We start from the raw sequence: 21798 nt of genomic DNA on the forward strand, positions 1-21798 counted from the left end.
GCTTCAAATCTGCTGTTGTACGTCCACTCATCAAGAAACCATCTTTGGATCATAATTGTTTGAAAAATTATCGACCTGTCTCTAATCTGTCATTTTTATCAAAACTGCTAGAAAAGATCATATTGTCTCAGCTCTTAGCTCATCTGGAGCAGAATGGTTTACTTAATTCCCACCAGTCAGCTTATAGACGTGGTCATAGTTGCGAAACAGCCCTCCTTAGAATAGTGAATGATTTGCTTTCGGGATTTGATGAGGATAAGATATCTTTTCTCGCTCTCTTAGATTTGTCAGCAGCTTTTGACACTATCGACCACTCTATCCTCTTGAACAGACTTAAAACTTCCTTTGGTATTCGTGACACTGCACTAGCATGGATCACGTCTTACCTGTCAGATCGTACACAGAAAGTGTGTGTAAATGGTACATACTCTAGAGTATCTGCCTTGAAATGTGGTGTCCCACAAGGGTCCGTCCTAGGTCCTGTTCTTTTCGTGCTGTATGCGGCTCCTGTGTCGGATGTCATCAGTCATCATGCGATGTCGCATGAGAGCTTTGCTGATGACACACAACTTTATCAGTCGGCTTCCATAGCTGAATTTGATACACTGGTGACTCAAACACAGGAGTGCATTGCTGGCCTAAAGGACTGGATGACTCTCAACAAGCTGCAATTAAATGATGATAAGACTGAATTTATGATAACCTGTCCAAAGAAGTTTCGTCAACATCCTTCCTTTCCTGACTCTGTTCTGATCAGTAGCACACCTGTTTCACTTTCTCCCTCTGTTCGCAGTCTTGGTGTAATCCTGGACCAGTCTCTTTCCTTCCAACAGCACATTTCGAATATCTGTAAAGTTGCCTATTTGGAACTGCGTAGAATCAGCTCTATCCGCCACTATCTCTCAACCGATGCAACCAAGACACTTGTATGCTCTCTGGTTCTCTCAAGATTGGATTACTGCAACTCTCTTTTGGCCGGCCTTCCCAAATACCTGTTAGACAGACTCCAAAGAATTCAGAATAACGCTGCCAGACTCATTTGCAGAGCTTCTAAATTTGACCATGTTTCTCCTCTCCTTCAGTCTCTCCACTGGTTGCCTGTTTCTGATCGAATAGACTATAAGCTATCCACTCTGACCTTTTCTGCAGTCAACGGATCTGGCCCCAAATATCTTTCTGAACTCATCCATATCTATACCCCGTCTCGCCAGCTCCGTTCTTCCTCTGATACTCGACTTCTCAGGATACCTCACGTCAGAAGTAAGACCTATGGACACAGATCGTTTTCTTTTCAATCGCCAAAGACGTGGAACAAGCTCCCTGATAACCTCCGTCATTCTGATTCCCTCGCATCTTTTAAATCTCGTCTCAAAACTCACCTTTTCCCTCAGCAATAAGTTCAATTGTGGCAGGTCCACAACTACATGCATGTATATGAATGTGTATTGTGTGTGCGTGTGTCTATGTAAGTTTGTGCCTGCCTATGTGTGCGTATGTGTTAGGGTAGCTGTTAGATACACATGTATGTTAAAATGTATGTATGCAGTGTGTGTGTGTGTGTGTGTGCGCGCGCGCGCGCGCGCGCGTGTGTGTGTGTGTGTGGTCACATTTTGGTGTGTGTATGTAACATAGATATAATGTTTTATGTTATCAAAAGCGTTTTTGTAAAGCACCTAGAGCAGATTTCTGGATAGTGTGCTATATAAGTATCCATTATTATTATTATTATTATTATTAAATTGTAAGCACATGCAAGCAAGCAGTGACTGCATACGTCAACTTTTAAAACAAACTTGCAATTCCCCCTGTACATTCATTGTTTATTTCAAGTTGTTTTTTTCATCATACCCATGGCCCTTCTGTGTGAATAACTACATTAAAAAAAATTTTAAAAAAAGAACAATGATAAAAAAAACCACCTACTATCTAAATTCTAATGCTGTTCTACAAACTATATGCTCACTTTCTTCTACAAGCCACCAAAAGAAAATTCCCCCAAACAAACAAATGTGTCTGTGTAAACAGCACTTGCTTGAATTCGTTTCTCTTTGGAACAGAAGATCCTTATGAACTGTTCAATACTCAGAAACCACTCTGTTATATCCCAACAATTAGACAAAACCAAACCCAAAAAAACAAAACAAAAAACCCCCCAAAAATGTAATGGCAAAATGAACACTCAAAACTTGAAAAGAGAAAAAAACACAAAAACTAACAAACAAACAAACAAAAACAACAATGAAAAAACTGTAAGAATAGTTCCAAACAGATCCCAGCTACTTCACAGAGATTCCAGGATGCATGATGAATCCATAACTGAGACTAATCATAATGCAGGAATATTAAAAACAGGTTATAAAATGGGTTAATGCAAGAAGAAAAATATCTTTAGGACAGTCGTTAGCAACACACAAGCAGTTAGTCCCACTGTTCTTACTGTAGGCACATGCGATTCAAATGTATCCGCAAAGTCCTGAAAGAGATTAGTGACTCATGCTGAAAACCAATATCCACAAAAATATGAGTACATAAAAAACACACAAAATAATGAATGCATAAATATGCACAGTAATGATATCAAAGAGAGACAGAAAGAGAGAGAGAGACAGAGAGAGAGAGACAGAGAGAGAGAGAGACAGAGAGAGAGAGAGACAGAAAGAGAGAGAGAGAGAAATAATCTTTTTTAACTTCATATTTCAGGACCTATTTTGTCACATTCTATCTGTTGTCCATAAACATTTACTGGTACTTTTTACAATCAATCAACATTCATAAAAACTGAACAAATGATTTGCAACATGCTTACAGAACCATTTTTTGTGGCCTCAATAGCATGCAAGTCCACAGAGCACACTGTCATCATTCTTTTCCTTTCTCACCCCCGACACCCCCCCTTTTTTTTTTGAAGTGCTCTGCATTTGGCTTTCTTCTTTTGAACAAAAAAATCATTTTTTTTTTTGTAGGTTGGACCAAACAAAAACAACAACAAAACAACAACACAAAAAATCCAATAAAACTGTTGCATTCCAATTAAAGTTAAGGACGAAGAGGCTAAACCTTTCATCTGATTCAGGCTTTCTATTTTTAATGCTCCACATACAAAATCAGAGGAAAAAGACAACAACATATATTTGGCACAATGAAAGGGTATTGACTGAAATATACAAACACAAGATCTTTGCAATGTTTAAAAAAAAAAAAAAATCTCCCCTGGGCAAATACTTCTGGACAATATGCTGAGAAAAAAAATCCATCTTAAAGAGCAGTTTTAAGTAGACAATAAAATGATCTGGATTCTTTGAATATTTCCTTTCCTTTCTGTTTTTCTCTTCTTGTTTCACATTAAGATTGTATTCGGAGATGGGACTGGGAAAAACAAAACAAAACAAACCAACCAACCCTGAAAACAAAAAAGAAACTGCTCCCCCCCTCCCCCCACCATTCAGGTATTTGAAGTGCTGCCAAAGGTCCTCTTAGAGTGTCAGGAGCCAAAGCCCCCTGGAGCTAAAATTTGTTGAATATTTCAACTGCAAAAAGTGCCCACTTCCAACAGCTGTTCAGAGTCTTGAAAGATACCTTTTTTGGTGCTACATTCTCACATATTTTGCAGCAGACAAATATTGTTTTCCATGCACCATCTTTCACAGATGTGCACATTTACTCAATTTAGTTAAAACAACTATAAAGCCATACAGAGTTAATGATGACCAATGTGAATGAGTCTGTGAGTGAGTGAGTGAGTGAATGTGGTGTGTGTGTGTGTGCGTGCCTGCGAGCGCGCGCGCGTGTGTGTGAGAGTGTGTGTGCACGTGTGCAAGCGCACATGAGTGTGCATGTGTGTATGTATGAGTGCATTTGCATGAGCTCATAACTTTCATTGTAAACAATATCATTCACATTGGCACTGAAAGATTCTATTGAGTGCCTGGCACCAGCAGTGTATACATTTTATAACCTGCACCACAGACTGGCTCTGATACATGGTTTTTTTCAGCAACAAATTTTCTGTGCTGTGAATGTCATTTGATCTGAAATCACTAGACATTAGCAGTTAACTATAATTGTTAACACTGTTTTCAGTTTCAGTTTCTCGAGGAGGTGTCCATGTGTTCGGACCAGTCCACATACGGCACACCATATTTGCAAGGCAGATGCCTGACAGCAGTATAACCCAATGTGCTAGTCACGCCTTAGTGCCTATGTTGTGTACCTATCAGACTGGATTTCTTCTGCAGAATTTTGCCAGAGGACAACACTTTTGTTGCCATGGGTTCTTTTTCTGTGCACTAAATGTGTGCTGCACACAGGACCTTGATTTCTCATCTCATCTGAATGACTAGACGCTCAGTTTGATTTTCCAGTCAAACTTTGGAAAAAGGGCATGAACAGAAATCGAACCCAGACCCTCACAGACACAGTATTTGCAGATAAGTGTCTTAACCATTCTCCCATCGTCCTCCCTACTGTTACTGTTACCTAATACACACACCCCTATTCCCACACAACTTCTACCCTCCCTTTAACCCCTCTTTTTCATTTCTTTTTTTTTTTCTGTGAAAAGGCTTAAAATAAAATCAATGAACATTTTTTTCAAAACTCAAATAACCAGACTATCAGTTTCACTTTGGGCCTCCCTGCTGGAGACTGGACTCCTGAAAATGTCTCTGAATCAGTCTGGTTAGTGTGTACAAGGAAAAAAGCTGCTACAAGTTGCATATAATCATCACTTCTGATAAAAACAGTACTTTCTCTCAAGCTTCAAATTACATAAAATCTTGTACAGATAGTGCTAAGTAAATGCTCACTTTCTGGTACACTTCAGGTCATGGAAACAGCTTCTTTATTTTCAGAGTGGCCAGCTCTAAAACCTGGAGTCCTTGGTTTTTATGGAAATACTTACTGGTCATCTTACACCTCTGGGTTTTATGAAAAAAGAACAATGAAAAACACAAAAACTAATCAATAAACAAAGCTTAGTAAACCAACCCACAACCAACCAAACACCATATCACCAGTCAATTAACCTCACAGAGAAAGATATCAAGTATCAAACAAGTGACAGCAGTGGACTGGTGATGCACAAGTATGGAGAACATCCTTTAACTGTAATGTTCACATATAAATCAGGCATCAAAAAATGAGAGAAAATTCTTAAATCATGACAATAATGGACAAGTGAAGTACATGTATTTAGAATATCCTTAAATGGCAAAATGAAGAAGTTTATCTGGTATCAAAATGTCAGAGAAAATGAATTAAATCATGACAATATATAAGTACAAATATTTTGAATATCCTTGAAAGTTAATGTTTATAGAGAAATCGGGTATTAGAATGTCAGAGAAAATTCTTAGAAAGTGACAGCAGTGGACAGGTGATGAACAAGAGAATATCCTTGAAGTATAACGTTAAGGAAGAAAACCAGTTTTAACATGTGAGAGAACATACACAGTTGTGAGTAAGTGATGTACATATTAGAAGGTCCTTGATGTGTAATGTTAAGAAATAAATCAGGAATTAAAATGTGAGATAAAATACTTAAACTGTGACACCAATCAACAAGTGATTTACAAATATTTGCAATATCTTACACAATTTTCAGCTTCCCTCACCTCATCTTAACCACATATTTAACTCTTTGTTCTAAAGAAATACTTCTGTTGAGATGAAGAATAAAAAAAAGACTTGGCATGAAGGTTAGAAAAAGATATTAACATCATTGAAATAAGTGTTGGATGATTCGTGTGACTTGCTGATGGCCTGCAACTGTTTATCTACTTTTATTTTGTAATTGACACTTTGACACATCAATATAGAACACTAGTCCTGTGAATACCCAATCTAAAGAACAAAAGGACTGAATGTTGAAAACAGAAATCTAGAGAACAAAAGACTTCAAAGGTAAAGCATACTTATTTTGTTCATAAAGATCATTCAACAGAAACACAGCAGTGGTCAGTCCAAATTAATGAGCATGTAAGAGAGCACCCAAAGCAACTGAAGCAAATACACAAGACACAGAGATTCTAAGATGATTCAAAGATGGTGTTAATCTGAAGTGTGTATTATTAGCATATCCAGAAATGGCAAAACACATCTGAGCTTTTTATCCCCTCATATTACTGTTCATCAGTTTCATGGTTAGATATGTTGAGAGCCTGTTAAATCTATTTGAAAAATGACAATGATTTTCAATACAAAGTTTGTTACAATATTGAAGATAGGATCAATCAAGGAGACCAATTTTTTAAAGAAAAATATCTAACATATACTAAACATTTCGACAAGTCATTTCTAATCTTAAAAGAAAAAAACGTTTAGACTGTTGTCTAAAGTGATTGCAGGAAATACTATCATCCCCCAACAAAAAAGAAAAAAAAAAGAAAGAAAAAAAATCAATCAGTAAACACTATTGCTGCACACAGAATTGCACCTCTTTGCCAACCTTCCAGCTCACAAACAGGTAACAACACTGGAACAAAAATAATAAACCTCTCAAATGGAGAAAAATAATAATACCCTGTCTGTTCACCTACTTTATTTTATTTTATTTTATTTTTTTTAATGCAGATCAGACTGATGTTGAGAAGCTGCACGTTAATCAAAATGTCTGAAACAGCTGTGAAACAGTGCCCCTCACACCACCATCATGATGCATCTGCTTGTCACTGTTCATTCACACGCTATTTGCCATCATTTCTTAGTGTTTTCTCATGGGGTATTCTTTATCCCAGCTGTGTAATTTATCCCAATATTAGTACAATTACCAGACTGTTCCCACATAATATGCCTGTAGTGTCACCATGTCCCACTTGCCCTGGGGAGTTTGAGCAAACACTTACCAACACTGGGCAATTGTGACATATGCCCTATCTGTTTCTATGATGCCACATTTGCCAAGAGCACCCACGCTGAAAGTGTTCCACACAACAAAAGTCCTAGAAAGCGAAACAGTTCTTAATTTTATACAAACAGTGCTCTACTGATTTGAAACGACGTTTATAACTGTAGTATGATATAAAAACAAGGTGCAATAAATTGGTGCAAACGGTCACAGCTGTTTATTTTAGATTCGTTCGACTTCCACATCACAGCATCCTGTTTTGACCATTAGTCTGAATATTGGCCAGGCAATGTCTGAAAATTACTGCAATCTCTCTCGTTCTGTCTTTGATATGTCTGTGCATGTGCCAGCATGCATGTGTGATATGCACCACACATTTTTTGTTGCTGCAATTTGTATTGTGCTGTTCGTGGGAATTAGTTATCAATGATCTTAAACTGACTGTGCTCTTAAATCTGCAGTCTGTGTGGGGGAATAAGGTAGGAAGATGAAATCATTCTTCATTAAATGGATATATAAAAGTAAAACACAGGAAAGAAAACAAAAAAGATTATTTCCTTTCCTTTGTATCCATAGTTGTGAATTGTGACAGACATACAATGATGGAATGGTCATGTATATTCTCTGCCATTGTTGATAAAACATTCACATATGACTGTCACTATTAACTAAAACACAACATTGTTGATAAAACATTCACATATGACTGTCACTATTAACTAAAACACAACATTGTTGATAAAACATTCACATATGACTGTCACTATTAACTAAAACACAACAATCTGGTTCTCATGCAGCAAGCAACATAAGATAACTCTGCTCTGAAAAAAAGTTTTTGCTCCATGAATATCAACAGTCAGGTACATTTTCTTCTGCTAGCAGAAGAGTCAATGTAAGGAATCAAACAAAACAAAACAAAACAAACAAAACAACAAAAAAAACAACCGAACAAAAAAAAACCCACACACACACACACAAATATAATGTGCTGAGGGTCTGATATGACAGCCCTTTTAAACAGGTAGAAGAAGAAAATTGAAGATGAACTGACCATTACAAAACTGAGTACCTTTTGAAAGAGGAGGGTGTAGATGCTGGCTCGACATGGGTAGATGATGACAGGGAAGGTGATGGCGATGGACATGACAAAACCCAGCTTGATCAGGTGTGTACTCAGGGTGGCAGGAAACACGGTTATGATGTCACCCGGAATATCCAAGTGGTAGAATGTCACGTAACCTAAGAACCCAACCTAGAGGGCAGACATGTAATATCACCTGTAAACACCATCCATATTTCCAACCTGGAAGCAAAGAAAACTGACAGTACAGAAAAAAAGCATTCACTAAATAAAGAAACAATCACAAAACTTTAATTAAACAAAGAAACCTTGCCAAGTAATCAGAAAACTTCCTGCAGGAGTAACCATAACCTTTTGAATGCAAGAGTTTACTGCTAGATTTACAGTATGGAGAATTCAATGATCCATTCTGAAAAACAAAATGCCAGTCATAGAGCTTGTTGTCGGACATATGTCGTGTGATAAGCTCAGCTAGGATCACAATTAAGAGAAACTGTGGGAGCCAGTATCAAGGGACTTTCCTTAACAGCAATGCCGGAAGTACTTCAAAAGACTCCGGGAACAAAATGCTAAGGTCATGACTACAAAATCATATAACTCCAAAAGGAAGAAACAGGGAAACTGGAAAACATGTAGGGGTGGGTCCATCTCTGAAATGATGCACATATCCTTGCAATCTACTGTAAAATGCTCACAACTTCATACACCTGTTTAAACCTGAGTCTCAGACAAACTTTCAAGAATAATTTACTTGATCCATAGGCACCCTGAGACAGGACAGAAAGTCTGGTAAAAAAAAATACAGGTCAACATTCTCTGTGAGGTGGTGTATATTTCCTCCTGTAAAACATATACAAACTGTAAATAATGAAAAATAACTACCAACAGCAAACTTTAATGGCAACAATAAAATTACAACCACTTATGGTTGTAAACTTGTATAATTCATGGAACTATGACTACGACTGTAACTGCTGACCATCTGTTGCACTCAGTTTCAATTTCTGAGAATATAACCCACAAACAAAATTGTGGCACCATGTCCTCATCCATGTTCAGTCTTGAAGACACAAATAAAAATCTTTAAATGGGGCTCAATAAATTTTTTTTATAGTGTGTTGAATTATTGTGTTATTAGACTAACAATAAAAATGTGACAGAGACAGAGAGTCAATCAGATATCTATGCATACACACACACACACACGAGAGACAGAGAGGGGACCAGGGTTAGGAAGGCAGAAAGAGAGGCAGAAGATCAACAGACAACCACAGAATAAGAGAATGAGAACACACAAATTGAAACACCTTACCAGAAGGTATGTGATGCAACATAAGTTGACAGCACTGTGGATGATGCCCTTTATAGCTGGTAAAGAAGGCTCAGGCAGTGCATCATACAAAATAAACAATTGCCTGCAACATATGCATATTCACCTTTCAGAACAAATTTAGAACAAAAAAAGAAAAAAAAAAAAAAAAAAGAAAAAAAAAAGTGCACACTCACAGACATACACACAAGTACAGAAGATGAGATCTTTAAATATCAGAAACAACTTAAGCAGAATTTTTTCCCCAGACCTGTCTTGAAGACACATGTTACCTCTCTGTTTACAGACTTTAATGACTTCATCCAAACAGAAAAAAAAAAAAAAAATTAACAGGCCACCTCCGCTACTTTTGTTTTCCCAAAACCTCCAAAACAAACACAAAATAATTGCTGACAGATTGATATAATCAAACTTAAACAGTCTTGAGTCCCTAATTATTAAAAAATAAATAAATAAAAATAAAACTTATGCCTCAATGTTTATGAACATGTACAGAAACTGAATTTGTACTACCTAGTCTTCAGCTTACGTTTGGCATCCAAAAGAAAAGGACATAATGGGCAAACACTGAAAGAAGCCCTGGGGCCGCCACAAGTTGACATGGGAAAGCCACTCTCCTTTCCACAGACTTTCAGATGACTGCCATAGACACTGTTCAAACCAAGAGATTATACATGTCAGTGAAATTAGAACTAAGGAGTATCTAAAACATTTTATCTCATTCAAATTTAGGCCATGCCTTCTGTTTTACATACAGAAGCACCTTAAAGACAATTACCAGAGGTGGTAAGGATTTACATAAAGAATTACAACAGCAATGAACATGATGCTGACTGCATGAAACTTACATAAAGTACAAAAACAGCAAGGAATGTGATGCAGATGTTATGCGACTTAAATGTATAAAAACAGCACTGCATGTGATGCAGATGTTATGAAACTAAAATAAAGTACCAAAAAGAGCATTGAATATCATGCAGATGTTATGAGACCAATATAAAGTACAGAAACAACATGGAACATAATGCAGATGTTATGGACTTACATTAAGTACAAAAACAGCATAAAATGTGATGAAGATATTTGGAGAATGACATAAAGTATGAAACCAGCATAGAACATGATACTGATGCTATGAAATTTATACAAAGTACCAAAACAGCAGATGCAGACTGGAAAGAACTATACAAAATCAGCAAACAACATAAAGCAAATGCTAGGAAACTTACATAAAGAACAAAAACCGCATAGAATGCAATGCAGACGGTGCTGGCTCGACTGACGTTCCTGAGATCCTTCATAAGCCCCAGAGGCAGGCCCACAAACAGGCACAGAATGATGATCAGGTACATTCTGTTCCGCCAGTTATTCTGAAACAATTTGGGACCTCAAAAGGTTAGGAAGAGAAAATTGCCACCAATGCTAATGAATGATACACACTGATAAAAGAAAGATGAAAAAAAAAGAAAGGAGCACTACTGTTAGTAATGTAAATACATAATACAGAATTATGATTGAATGCATTTTGCTGCTTTGTTATTCTGCTATCATTGTTAAAATATTCATAAACAAAGCACTGCTGCTTACTTTTGAGAGCTGATATGCACCTTCATCCCACAGTCTTTCCAAATCAATAACGTAGAGTGAACAGATTATTGCTTTATGCACTCAAGACCATCTACTGTTGTTGGAGTTGCATCATTACTAAGTGCAGTCATATGATTACTTGAATGTATTCTTATCAGTTGTCACACTGCCGCATTTACTCAATTCAAACTCACACAGCGTGTCAACTTGCACACAATGCTCCTATTCTGACTTCACTCCATCCCAGTAGCAAACAACAGGACAAGCTAAAGACACTCCTTTCTTATTAGTGCAAAATTCAAAGACAAATAAACATGTTTATATTTTCCATTCAAATGATAAAATAACATCAATGGTTTCCTCCAAGGAAACAAAATCAAAACTTTTCCTTTCTCTCTTACACTTTCCAGTTTGGCTGAACTCACTTAGTACTGCCAGTTCGCTCCCCTGACTTTCCCCACACACAGCCCATTTGTGTGGGTAAGAAATAAAATAGCCAAAAAAGAAATGTTAGAAATTATAAACTGAAAATTTCCAAACTGCTCAGTGACATAATGAGTTAGTTGGGGACAAAATACACAACTTCCTCCCTTCTTATGCTATCATCTACTGAGGTAATGAAAGTATCAAAAATTTTTGTTGGAAATTTACATACTCTGATGACTTGTAAGCTAATCCAGGAAAGCACAACGGGTTTGAAACAGATTGAAATCAGAACATTATATAGCCCCAATAGGGCCCCTCCATCTATTTCTGTTGTCTGCTTTGTGACTGAGAAGAAAAACTGGGTTAGATGTCATTGTTCACTTGCTGACATGCACTGTTCACATGAAATAGTCACCTAGAAAATAACTCCTGCTTGTGAGCACAGCAACACACTCTTATTGGTCACAGTGGAGAGTGGAAAGGGCAGTTAAAATATTCTTAGCTTATAACATCACTATGTAAATTAGGTGCCACTCCGAAAATTCAAACGTTCTAAAATCCCGAAGGGGCTCCTTTGTCGAAAGCAGTTTAAACAGGAGGGCATCAATTGGGGCCCTTCATGTTCATAAATCTTTGCATGAAAAAAATTACAAAATCTCTCTCAGTTGGCTTTTTGTTCATGTCATCTAAAGATTCTTTACGGGGTGTCTTATTGGCCGAATAACTCAAAACAGGTGCTGAGGATCCATTTTTTCAACATCAGTTTTCCTAAAGTCCAACATAAAGGTTCTACTGTCTCTCTCAGAATGTCAAGTGTTTCACACTGCAGACCCCACGGTCTGTCTGTTAACGGGTCACTCCTGTGATCAGCATCACCATGCGCCCAGAATGGAAAGACAATAATTTTGGTGCACTTCACAACACCTCAATTCGTGAACAAATATTTACCTCAGTGCCTGAAGCTCAAGCACCGCTAACCTTCCTCCACAACTGAGTTTATACCATACTGTAGTAACATAGCCAAGCCTAGCCAAGCCACATAAAAGATCTTCCTTTGACAAACAGACAACACTATCATGACATCAATCAAAACTCTGTATCATAACAATAGATGCAAGGATCAATAAGTGTGCTTAAAGTAACATAAAACCACAGACATCTTGAAAAAACAATGTCAGTCTAGAAAAGTCTTAAACAGTATGCTGCAAATAAATATTGTTTCACTTTTTAAAGTTTAGCACAAATTCATTTCTCCACTTTCTGAAAACAGTTAAATGCTTTCAGTATGTCCACACTGTAGTTTGACAACACACACATTTATCCATGGGTAACAGAATGCTGCAGACAGCAATGGACCAACCTCAAAACCCAGCAAATGGCTGATGATTGGTGGGCCCAGATCTCCTATCACAACAATCTGTGCCACTAAGGTACCAAGCTGCATTCCTATCATGCTGAAACAAAGAAAAACACTCCATGACAAATCATGACAAGTTCGTGCATGTGACCTCTACAATCCTGACATGATTATAAAGGCTTAAAGGATAACTGAGTTTTGAAAAGACTGAAATTAAGAAATAAATCATTCAATATTATTTTCATGCATGACATACAACAAAATATTTTACGATGGGAGTCTGACCTGGAGTGAAGTTGAACAAAAGGGGGTGGGGTGTGTGTGTTTGGGGGAGGGGGCTGAGGGGGTGGGGGTGGGGGGGGGGGGTGAAGGGAGTGTGGAGGAGTGTGTTCACAACCCTGCTCTGTAATATCATCATCAACTGGGGCTGCATGTGTGCCCTGGGCCATTGTAAGTTTAAGTGACTGACAGGTGAATGTGTGCATGATTTCAAGTTCAAATGGATAAATTCATACACCATTTTGAAGAGTGAAAGACAGGATAGCTTAAGCAAACTGTACAAATCAATGTCAGAGTACAGCAGAAAGCCAAATGCATTTTAAGTGACAGCAATCATACGCTGGCAAACTAGTACCAACCTTCAGGCAAACGCTTCTGTGTCCCAAAATTTAAAACAAACAGAACCAAATGCAGTTTTATACCAACCTCAATTCAGCTGTTAAACAGCAATAATTGATAATCAGATCTGTGGTAAAAATCTTTTAAAAAAATGTATGCCAGAGTGTGTGTATGTGGAATGTGACATCTTAAATCAAAGTATTGTTGAACTGCATTGTTATTATAATCTTTCGGTCTTATGTATACTTCTAGTATGCTATTTCATGCCTATTTTATTCATACCCTTTAATTTAATTGATTTTGTATTCCACATGTAAGGCTGTGATGATGTATGTATGATCTACTCTAAGTTACTTTTTAGAGGTTTTTGTTGTGTTGTTACCTACTGTGATTAGTTATTGTATGCATGAATTGCCATCTAAACATTTTATGTCTTTTATGTATGCATGTTGAATGACTGTGATTTCCATGTATTGGTTATGTGTTTTACACCACAAATGAATTTCTCTTGTTGAGATAATGAAGTATTCTGTAATCTGCAAGAGAGAGAGAGAGAACAAGAACGAGAGAGAGTGAGTGTGTATGAAACCTGATACTGACATGGAAACAAGACACCCACTTCTAAAACAGTCAAGCAGGAAGAGGAAGTATGACTGGCGTGTAACAGACAGGGGCAGGGATAAGAAGGCAGATAGGATATGACTCATATGAGGGTGTAAGACAAGAGGGGGACAGCTGATGACAACAACGCTGGACTTGGACAGAAAATCCTAAAGGAGTGTGAAATGGGGACATGGAGGTGGGGGATGGGAGGTCTGAGGGGTGGGGTGGAATGAACCCAGTCTCTGGACAAGCAAGGTGTGAGTGTGTGAGGGAGTGAATGTGTATGTAAGTGCGTGCGTGCATGCGTGCGTGCGTGCATGCGTGTTTGTGCACACACACACACACATGTGTGCATGTGTATACATGCATGAGAGATGAGCATACTTATCATGTAAAAGACCATTTATAGAAACAAGTTAATGTGGAAGTTGCAACCCATAAACACAGAAATGACCAATCTCAAAGAAAAACAAATCTGACACACAGTTAACACATGCACTGGGCAAAATCCTATCGAAACAGACGATAATGGTGAGCTGGAGTGTAAAAGAGCGAAAAAATGAGCCACTCACCCAATCTCCACCAGGAACTTCCCAGGAGCTCCATATGTGTGGTATGCTGAAAGGCCAATTTTATTTTACATGAAATATGAATCCAGATTATTACTTCTACTACTATTACTAACAATAATGTATATTCATAACAAGCTCTGCATCCTTATCACAGGGGCCCTGAACACTAGTAACAATCAATAATAATAAAGAGAAAGAAAGGTTTTAAAAAAATTGACAAACAGGGCATTACAAACAGAGACTTAGATTAAAATACTTCACATATTTCCACTCTCTGTTAAATAATTCACAGCTAAAAAAAGCCCACAAAAACAGAAAAGAACTAGCAAAGGCAAGGCCTTCAAGATTCACTTGTGATATACACTTAGAGAAAAAAAAGATAACAAATAAGAATAATTAAACTTCTGAAAATTAGTTTGTTGAAATGTGTTCTCTATTCATTATCATGATTATATAAAGCTTCCTGTAGAAAAAAGAAAAAAAGGGTGCCACGCAGATTCAACCTAAGGATATTCAAACTGAGAATGAGTGGTTTTAACCACTGCGCTGAAGTGGCTTCAAGAATGATGTTCAATAATTATTATTCGAGCATGTTATTTTAGTGGAATGAATCGACAATGGTAATCCAAGTGATAATGCTGTTTAAATCATGTTATTTTGGTATATCTCAGACATTTAAGAAGTCCAAGGTAAAGGACACGTTCCCATCGCATCAAACACCTGCAATATGTGTCCGTTTTTAACAGATCTGCTCAGATCCATGTTCCACAAGCTCTTAACACTCACTGACAAACTGCGACACCGTCCATTCAATTTCTTTTCTGTTCATTCTAGTTACTTCAGTATCCACTTAAAAATATTTATACGCAGTAAACAAGGCAATAATTATTGAAGAAATTCTTTTAATTTGGCGGTAAAGGAGACGTTGCCATCGCATTAGGCTTTGCAACATATTTCGTCAAGATCTGCACAGACCAGTATAGACAAGGTTGACCTGAACTCCATGAAACGTTCAATTCAAATTTTCTTTTATGTTCATTCTAGTTAATTCAGTGCCCACTTTAGAATATTCATATGCAGTAACATGTCAATAATGTAGTTAGTGTCACTGTATGTGTTCTGTCCAGAATTTGTACTTTTTTTGCTTTTAATTGCAAACAAGAAAAATGAGGCCATGGCATCTTCAAAACACACATTGCCTGCATTCAGGCAGCTGCAAAGGGGTAACAGTGTTTTCGGGATCTGGATTGAGCATCAATGGAATAAACCGTTAATAATTTGGAAATACGGCTAAATGGAAAACCGATTATTGGTATGACTGTGAAGATTTTTTTCCTGTTAAGTTTAAACCAAAATTGGTATTGGTAGACAAAGTATTTCCAGAGAAAATGGCAATGTTAAAGTTTACCATGAACACTCAGACACACACAGACAACCGAACACTGGGTTATAACATAGACTCACTTTGTTTACACAAGTGAGTCAAAAAGTAAAAAAGAAAAGGCATTCTTCACATATTTCGACAAATTCAACATATCAAAATCATATCTGGTTCTGCTTTTGCTGATGGTATAAACTTCTCCAAATTTCATTTGTATATGTCAAAATAAAGAATATAGTCAAATCAATATAGCTAAAAAAAAAAAAAAGATCAAATCAAATTCATATGACTAAAACAAAGATCAAAATAAAAAAACCCCGCTGTACTTATGGTGACACAGGACTCATGAAATTTGAATATTTTCATTCAATGCTTATAATACAATGTTTTATTTGCAACCACATCAATCTTTCTCAAAAGTAATGTAGCTTATGTTCTATATCTTCATTCAGTCCAAACTCTTCTAACTTCATAATTACAATAGCTGAACATTCATGAAATGGGTTACAGAACAAGCAGTCATAATGAATCATAAGCACACTGTGTTGACAAGCACTTGGTAAAACATATGTGCACTTGCACATCAAACACACTCTAAGCACTATCATAAAGTCTCCAATTTTTTTGGGTGTGTGTGTGTGTGTGTGTGGGGGGGGTTCAAATTCAGGCTGTGCATATACGCGAGTATATTATGCCCACAAACTATAAATTTCTTTATTACTGTTGCTTGTAAGCTTTGTGTGTATAAATGTGTGTGTGTGTGTGTGTGTGTGTGTGTGTGTTATCTTCAGTTTAACGTCTATTCACTATAAGTGTTTTTAGGTGGAAAGGAGTAAAGTAGTGGATAAAGGAAAGGGAATGCATGTGAATATTAGTGTAAAAAAGTGTTCATGTTATGTATCAGAGGAAAGGTATATTATTATAAGAAAAAGTCTAAAGAGATCATGGTGTGTATTGAATGAGGTGTCATGGGAGGGAGAATATGTATATGCATATCAACAAGTATTAACCTACAACAATGTAAATATAAATAACAACATTAATTATAATACATCAAAGGAGGATACCAACTGGACTGGAGTTTAAAATTTCTGAAAACATTCTATGCAATGAATAATCATTCAAAATCTTTTCAGTGGCTAATGAAATATTGGAAGAAAAGTCATCAACTACATCTTTTGGAATTAACGGTCTTATGCTCGGACAATGAATGAGTAGATGGCTTACAGTTATTTGCTTACCGCATGTACATTTTATATTTTTAGAAAATTTGTGTGTGTGTGTGCGTGTGTGTGTGTGTGTGTGTGTGTGTGTATGTGTGTGTGTGTGTGTGTGCTCTCTCTGTGCGCACAAGTTTATTCTGTATTGTTCCGATGCATTCTGCTATCTTTTAGTGCAACATACAGAGCTCTGAACTATATCAGAGAAGCACACTAAAAAAAATATTTCACTGTCAATATCATTTTTATTATCATCAGCTTATCATTTTTTCCCCATGCTGCAGTGATAAGTGGTGACAGCTGTCACATTCATTTCTGTCTTTGATGCATGAACTTCCCAGCTGTTCACACAGGGTTATATCAGGGCTCTGATACGGTAAATATTGATCCTGTACAATCCAGGAGAAAAAAAAAATGTCTGGAAAAGAAAATTAACCACAAGAATAGTCATATTCATGCACATAAGCTGAAAGCATACCTCTGACATTCCATACCATAAATTTCTAGCCAAAGGATAAAACAACAACAACAACAACAACAAACAGCTAAACTTAACATAATTTTGCATAACTAACAAAATCATATATATTATCATTAACAGACATACAAAACCGAAAATTGCCAACAGGCTCGACAGAAGTCTAATGTGCTACAAAAGATTACAACATAGTAAGAATGCCCAAGTCAAAAAAAAAAAAAATCAAAGCTGTCTAAAAAAAACATAGGAGAATGGACCAGCAAGACAGATAATAAGAAAGAAAGATACGAAGAATGAACAGGAATAAGACAGAAACAACGAGTGACAGACAAAGAGGAAATTTCAACTACAACAAATTTCCAGAACGTGGGGATGCAGGTTTATACTAAAAAAGCCCCAAGAATCCCCACAAGGACAGTCATAGCATACTTACCCAGATATTCGTAAGACTGGTAGTGCGACATGATGCCAGCCTTCACCAGCAGCTGACAGGATGCCAGCGTCAGCCAAGTGCAGAACAGCAGCACCAACACTCCCAGGAGGATTCCACACTGCAGCACAAAGGACCAAGTGGCTACAAACCACTTTCAGGGTACCTGTCTCTTTGTCTTGTCACTCTTCATAAATGTAGTAAACTACAGCAAAGTGTTTACAAAAACAAAAACAAACAAACAAGTGTTTATTGTTTGTTGGGATCATGTTTCCCAATCAATATCCCATCCCAACTACCCTATGGGTTATATCAAATTAATGCTGAACTATTCCAAAGAGTTTTTAGAAAGTTTTGTTTGTTGGGATAAAGTTTCCTAACATTCTGTCTCAACCGGTGCAAGGATTATATCAATTCTAAGCAACTGCAAAGTATTTACAAAAAAACAACACCAACAAAAAAGAAATAAGCGTCTCATTAGTTGGGATAAATCTTCCCAATACTCCATCCCATGTAATGTATGGGTGATACTGAATATATCTAAAGTGAATTTCGGACTTTCATTTTCATACTATGTGCCGATTACATTTTCCTTTCAAATAATATATACAATAACAGACAATGCAATAATAATCTTATCATTCTGATAAATTAATAATACCTTAACACTGAATATAGGTTACATTTAAGGAATCAATATGATAAATATAAGAAGACACAGCAAATGACACTGGAATACTATGCAAACAAATATCTTCCCATAAGAAGACCCATTACAATAAAAGTGTACCTCAGTGTCTGCTTTGCTCTCATCAGTAAAATGTAAATAGCTTAACCTTTGCCGTACGTCACCTAAAATTTTACGCGCCGTATGTCATGGGGTGTACAGACACCCATGGTTTCTGTATAGGAACTAACCCCTTCCTGTACATTGTGGGTGTACAGACACCCACTGTTTCTGTGTAGGAACTAACCCCCTTCTCGTACATCATGGGTGCACAGACACCCATGGTTTCTGTGTAGGAACTAACCCCTTTCCGTACATCGTGGTTGTACAGACACCTATTGTTTCTGTGTAGGAACTAACCCCTTCCCGTACCATTGTGAGTGTACAGACACCTATTGTTTCTGTGTAGGAACTAACCCCTTCCCGTACCATTGTGAGTGTACAGACACCTATTGTTTCTGTGTAGGAACTAACCCCTTCCCGTACCGTTGTGAGTGTACAGACACCTATTGTTTCTGTGTAGGAACTAACCCCTTCCCGTACCGTTGTGAGTGTACAGACACCTATTGTTTCTGTGTAGGAACTAACCCCTTCCCGTACCGTTGTGAGTGTACAGACACCTATTGTTTCTGTGTAGGAACTAACCCCTTCCCGTACCGTTTTGAGTCTACAGACACCCATTGTTTCTGTATAGGAACTAACCCCTTCCTGTACCGTCGTGGGTGTACAGACACCCATGGTTTCTGTGTAGGAACTAACCCCCTTCCTGTTATGTTGTGGGTGTACAGACACCCACGGTTTCTGTATAGAACTAACCCCTTCCCGTTCGTCGTGGATGTGCAGACACCCATGGTTTCTGTATAGAACTAATCCGTTGCCGTACGTCATGGGTGTACAGACACCCATGGTTTCTGTGAAGAAACACTGAAGACCTTGCTGTACGTCATGGGTATACAGACACCCATGGTTTCTGTATAGAACTAATCCGTTGCCGTACGTCATAGGTGTACAGAAACCCATGGTTTCTTTATAGTAATTAACCCGTTGCCGTACATCATGGGTGTACAGACACCCATGGCTTCTTTGAAGAAACACTGAAGACCTTGCCGTCGTGGGTGTACCGTCGGTAACCCACATCAGCTGTCCGTAAAGCAAAATGTCCGGTTTCCAGTTGCATGCATGCATTTACTCAAGCGCTTGACCAAGTGTGGGGATGTGAGAGCTTCGCATAAATGAGCTTTTCCATTTCATTATAAAAATTTTTTTTGGATATATACTACTGCTGAACTTTTAGTTGGGCGTGACTGCCGCAGAAAACCCCCAGCCACAGGTCATTCCTGAGATATGTGCAAATCCGGAGAGAAAATGGGGGATGGGAAAGGGGGTGAAACTTAGGTATGATGTCGTCTGGACACCAAGGTGCTGGGATGCTAATGACAATGTATTTGACGACGAAATCAAAGAACTAAAAAAGCCACACTCTTTACCTCTGTCCCCGTGACGGATGAAAATGAGGGTTTCGGTCTGATCTGTTCTGTACATGTTGATGGCAGCTCTCTTGTGCCAAACATTATCGTATTACTTGGAACTGACTGAGAGTCAATTCTGAGTCGTTTTCATGAAATCTAGCACGCTTTGAATTAAAAACAACAAACAAAGCAAGCGCGCTTTATAACAATGAACAAACAAACAAATAATGATTCACTCCCGCCCTTTGGAGCGTACGGATGTTCTCATGGTCTGGCAACACACACACACTGACATATGTGTGTACACAGACACCTCCACACAGACAGACAGACACACATGCACGCTGATGATGCAGTGGTACATTTGGTGGCCGAGCTTGTAGATATGTTATTTAAATCAGGGATCTATAGACGAAGTGCAAAAGATGCATTACGAACAGACATGATTTTTTGGTTTTGTATCAGAGTTTAGGCTAAAAGGAAACATTGTTGTTTCTCTTGTGTGTTTATGTGCATACACCCCACCCTCCCACCCCATCCTCTACACACACACACACACAAACTAACGCACACATGTCCATTCCATATGCCGTCAGAAAGGGTTGTAATAGTGCTGATATGTGTACTGTAAGTGATTATTTCTTGCCCTTCCCCTTCTTTACCCACTCCCCTCCTTCCTTATCGCATGATGCGATAACAGACATGAGCACGGTGTGTTTACTGTATGGAGTTTAACTGATGCCGGTGGCACTGCTTCCAGTCCCCTTTCCCTTGACCGAGATGTCGGCATTCCTGGCACTTTTTTTCTTTCTTTTCTTTTCTTTCTTTCTTCATAGGTGGGATTCTGTTGTTTCGATTACTGATTGGAATAAGAAAACACTTTCACACCAACGCCCCCCCCCCCCCCCCCCCTTTGTTTATGGATAAAACATAATAATTTTCAGTTGACATGTAGTATGATAAATTATAAACAAAGTCATGAAAGTTAATGGAAGTGGCTTTAAAATTACTTGAGTTTCAGAGCAAAAAACATGTGTGTGGGTGTGTGCACACCCACGACGTGTGGGAAAGGTTAATAAAAGGACTTTTTTTAATTCACAAAAACCCTTCACCACATGAATTATCTAAATTTTCTAACAAAATTATCAGGAAACATTGCAGAAGGAGGCAATATTATACTGAACTGCACACAATGATATGAGATAAAGCATACAAAGAACCAGTAACATGTTTTTCAGTTCACAGTTCAAAGTAATGGAACGCTCCCAAACATACAAGTTTCTCCCCCTTTCTACTCTTCTTCACCCACTCCCTCATGTGAACAACAACAAAAAGTCCTTTTGTAACAAAGCCATGTAATCAATGAGAAGAGCTACATCTTCAAAAGAGTACTAAGAAATGTCTCACTGAGTCTGTTAAATCAGCAAGTACTTTAGTAGTGAAACAACAAATAACAGGCAGAACATGAACAATAAATTATTATTGTTTCATTCATTCGTGATCAGTACAATCAAAAAACACTTTTCCTTGTTTTTCAAAATTCAATTTAGAAAAAAAAGTGTTTCCTCTTCTTCCTCTGCTTTAGTGCTTGTGGCTTGCCACAGGCCTACTCAGAATTTATTTTCAACATATACTAGGTTCATGCTTTTGTATCTCACCATACAGACAAGTA

The 21798-nt window shown here is 37.7% G+C and overlaps 1 protein-coding gene across 4 annotated transcripts in view; it reads right to left on the bottom strand.

Annotated features, from left to right (window-relative positions):
* Positions 1-21798, bottom strand: part of LOC143282932 (putative sodium-coupled neutral amino acid transporter 10) — a 49269-nt gene that overhangs the window by 21470 nt on the left and 6001 nt on the right. For 3 of the 4 annotated variants that reach the window (XM_076588851.1, XM_076588834.1, XM_076588842.1), the window contains exons 3-10: positions 17934-18051; positions 14422-14467; positions 12632-12725; positions 10488-10628; positions 9788-9909; positions 9241-9343; positions 7917-8099; positions 2438-2473 (exon numbers count right to left, since the gene is read on the bottom strand). In XM_076588851.1, coding sequence (XP_076444966.1) covers positions 2438-2473; positions 7917-8099; positions 9241-9343; positions 9788-9909; positions 10488-10628; positions 12632-12725; positions 14422-14467; positions 17934-18051 — 843 coding nt within the window. The remainder of the gene's footprint in view (positions 1-2437; positions 2474-7916; positions 8100-9240; positions 9344-9787; positions 9910-10487; positions 10629-12631; positions 12726-14421; positions 14468-17933; positions 18052-21798) is intronic. The other variant, XM_076588861.1, reaches the window with a different exon arrangement.

Source organism: Babylonia areolata, chromosome 1 (assembly GCF_041734735.1).
Source record: "Babylonia areolata isolate BAREFJ2019XMU chromosome 1, ASM4173473v1, whole genome shotgun sequence".
In the NCBI taxonomy this organism is placed as follows: domain Eukaryota; kingdom Metazoa; phylum Mollusca; class Gastropoda; order Neogastropoda; family Buccinidae; genus Babylonia; species Babylonia areolata.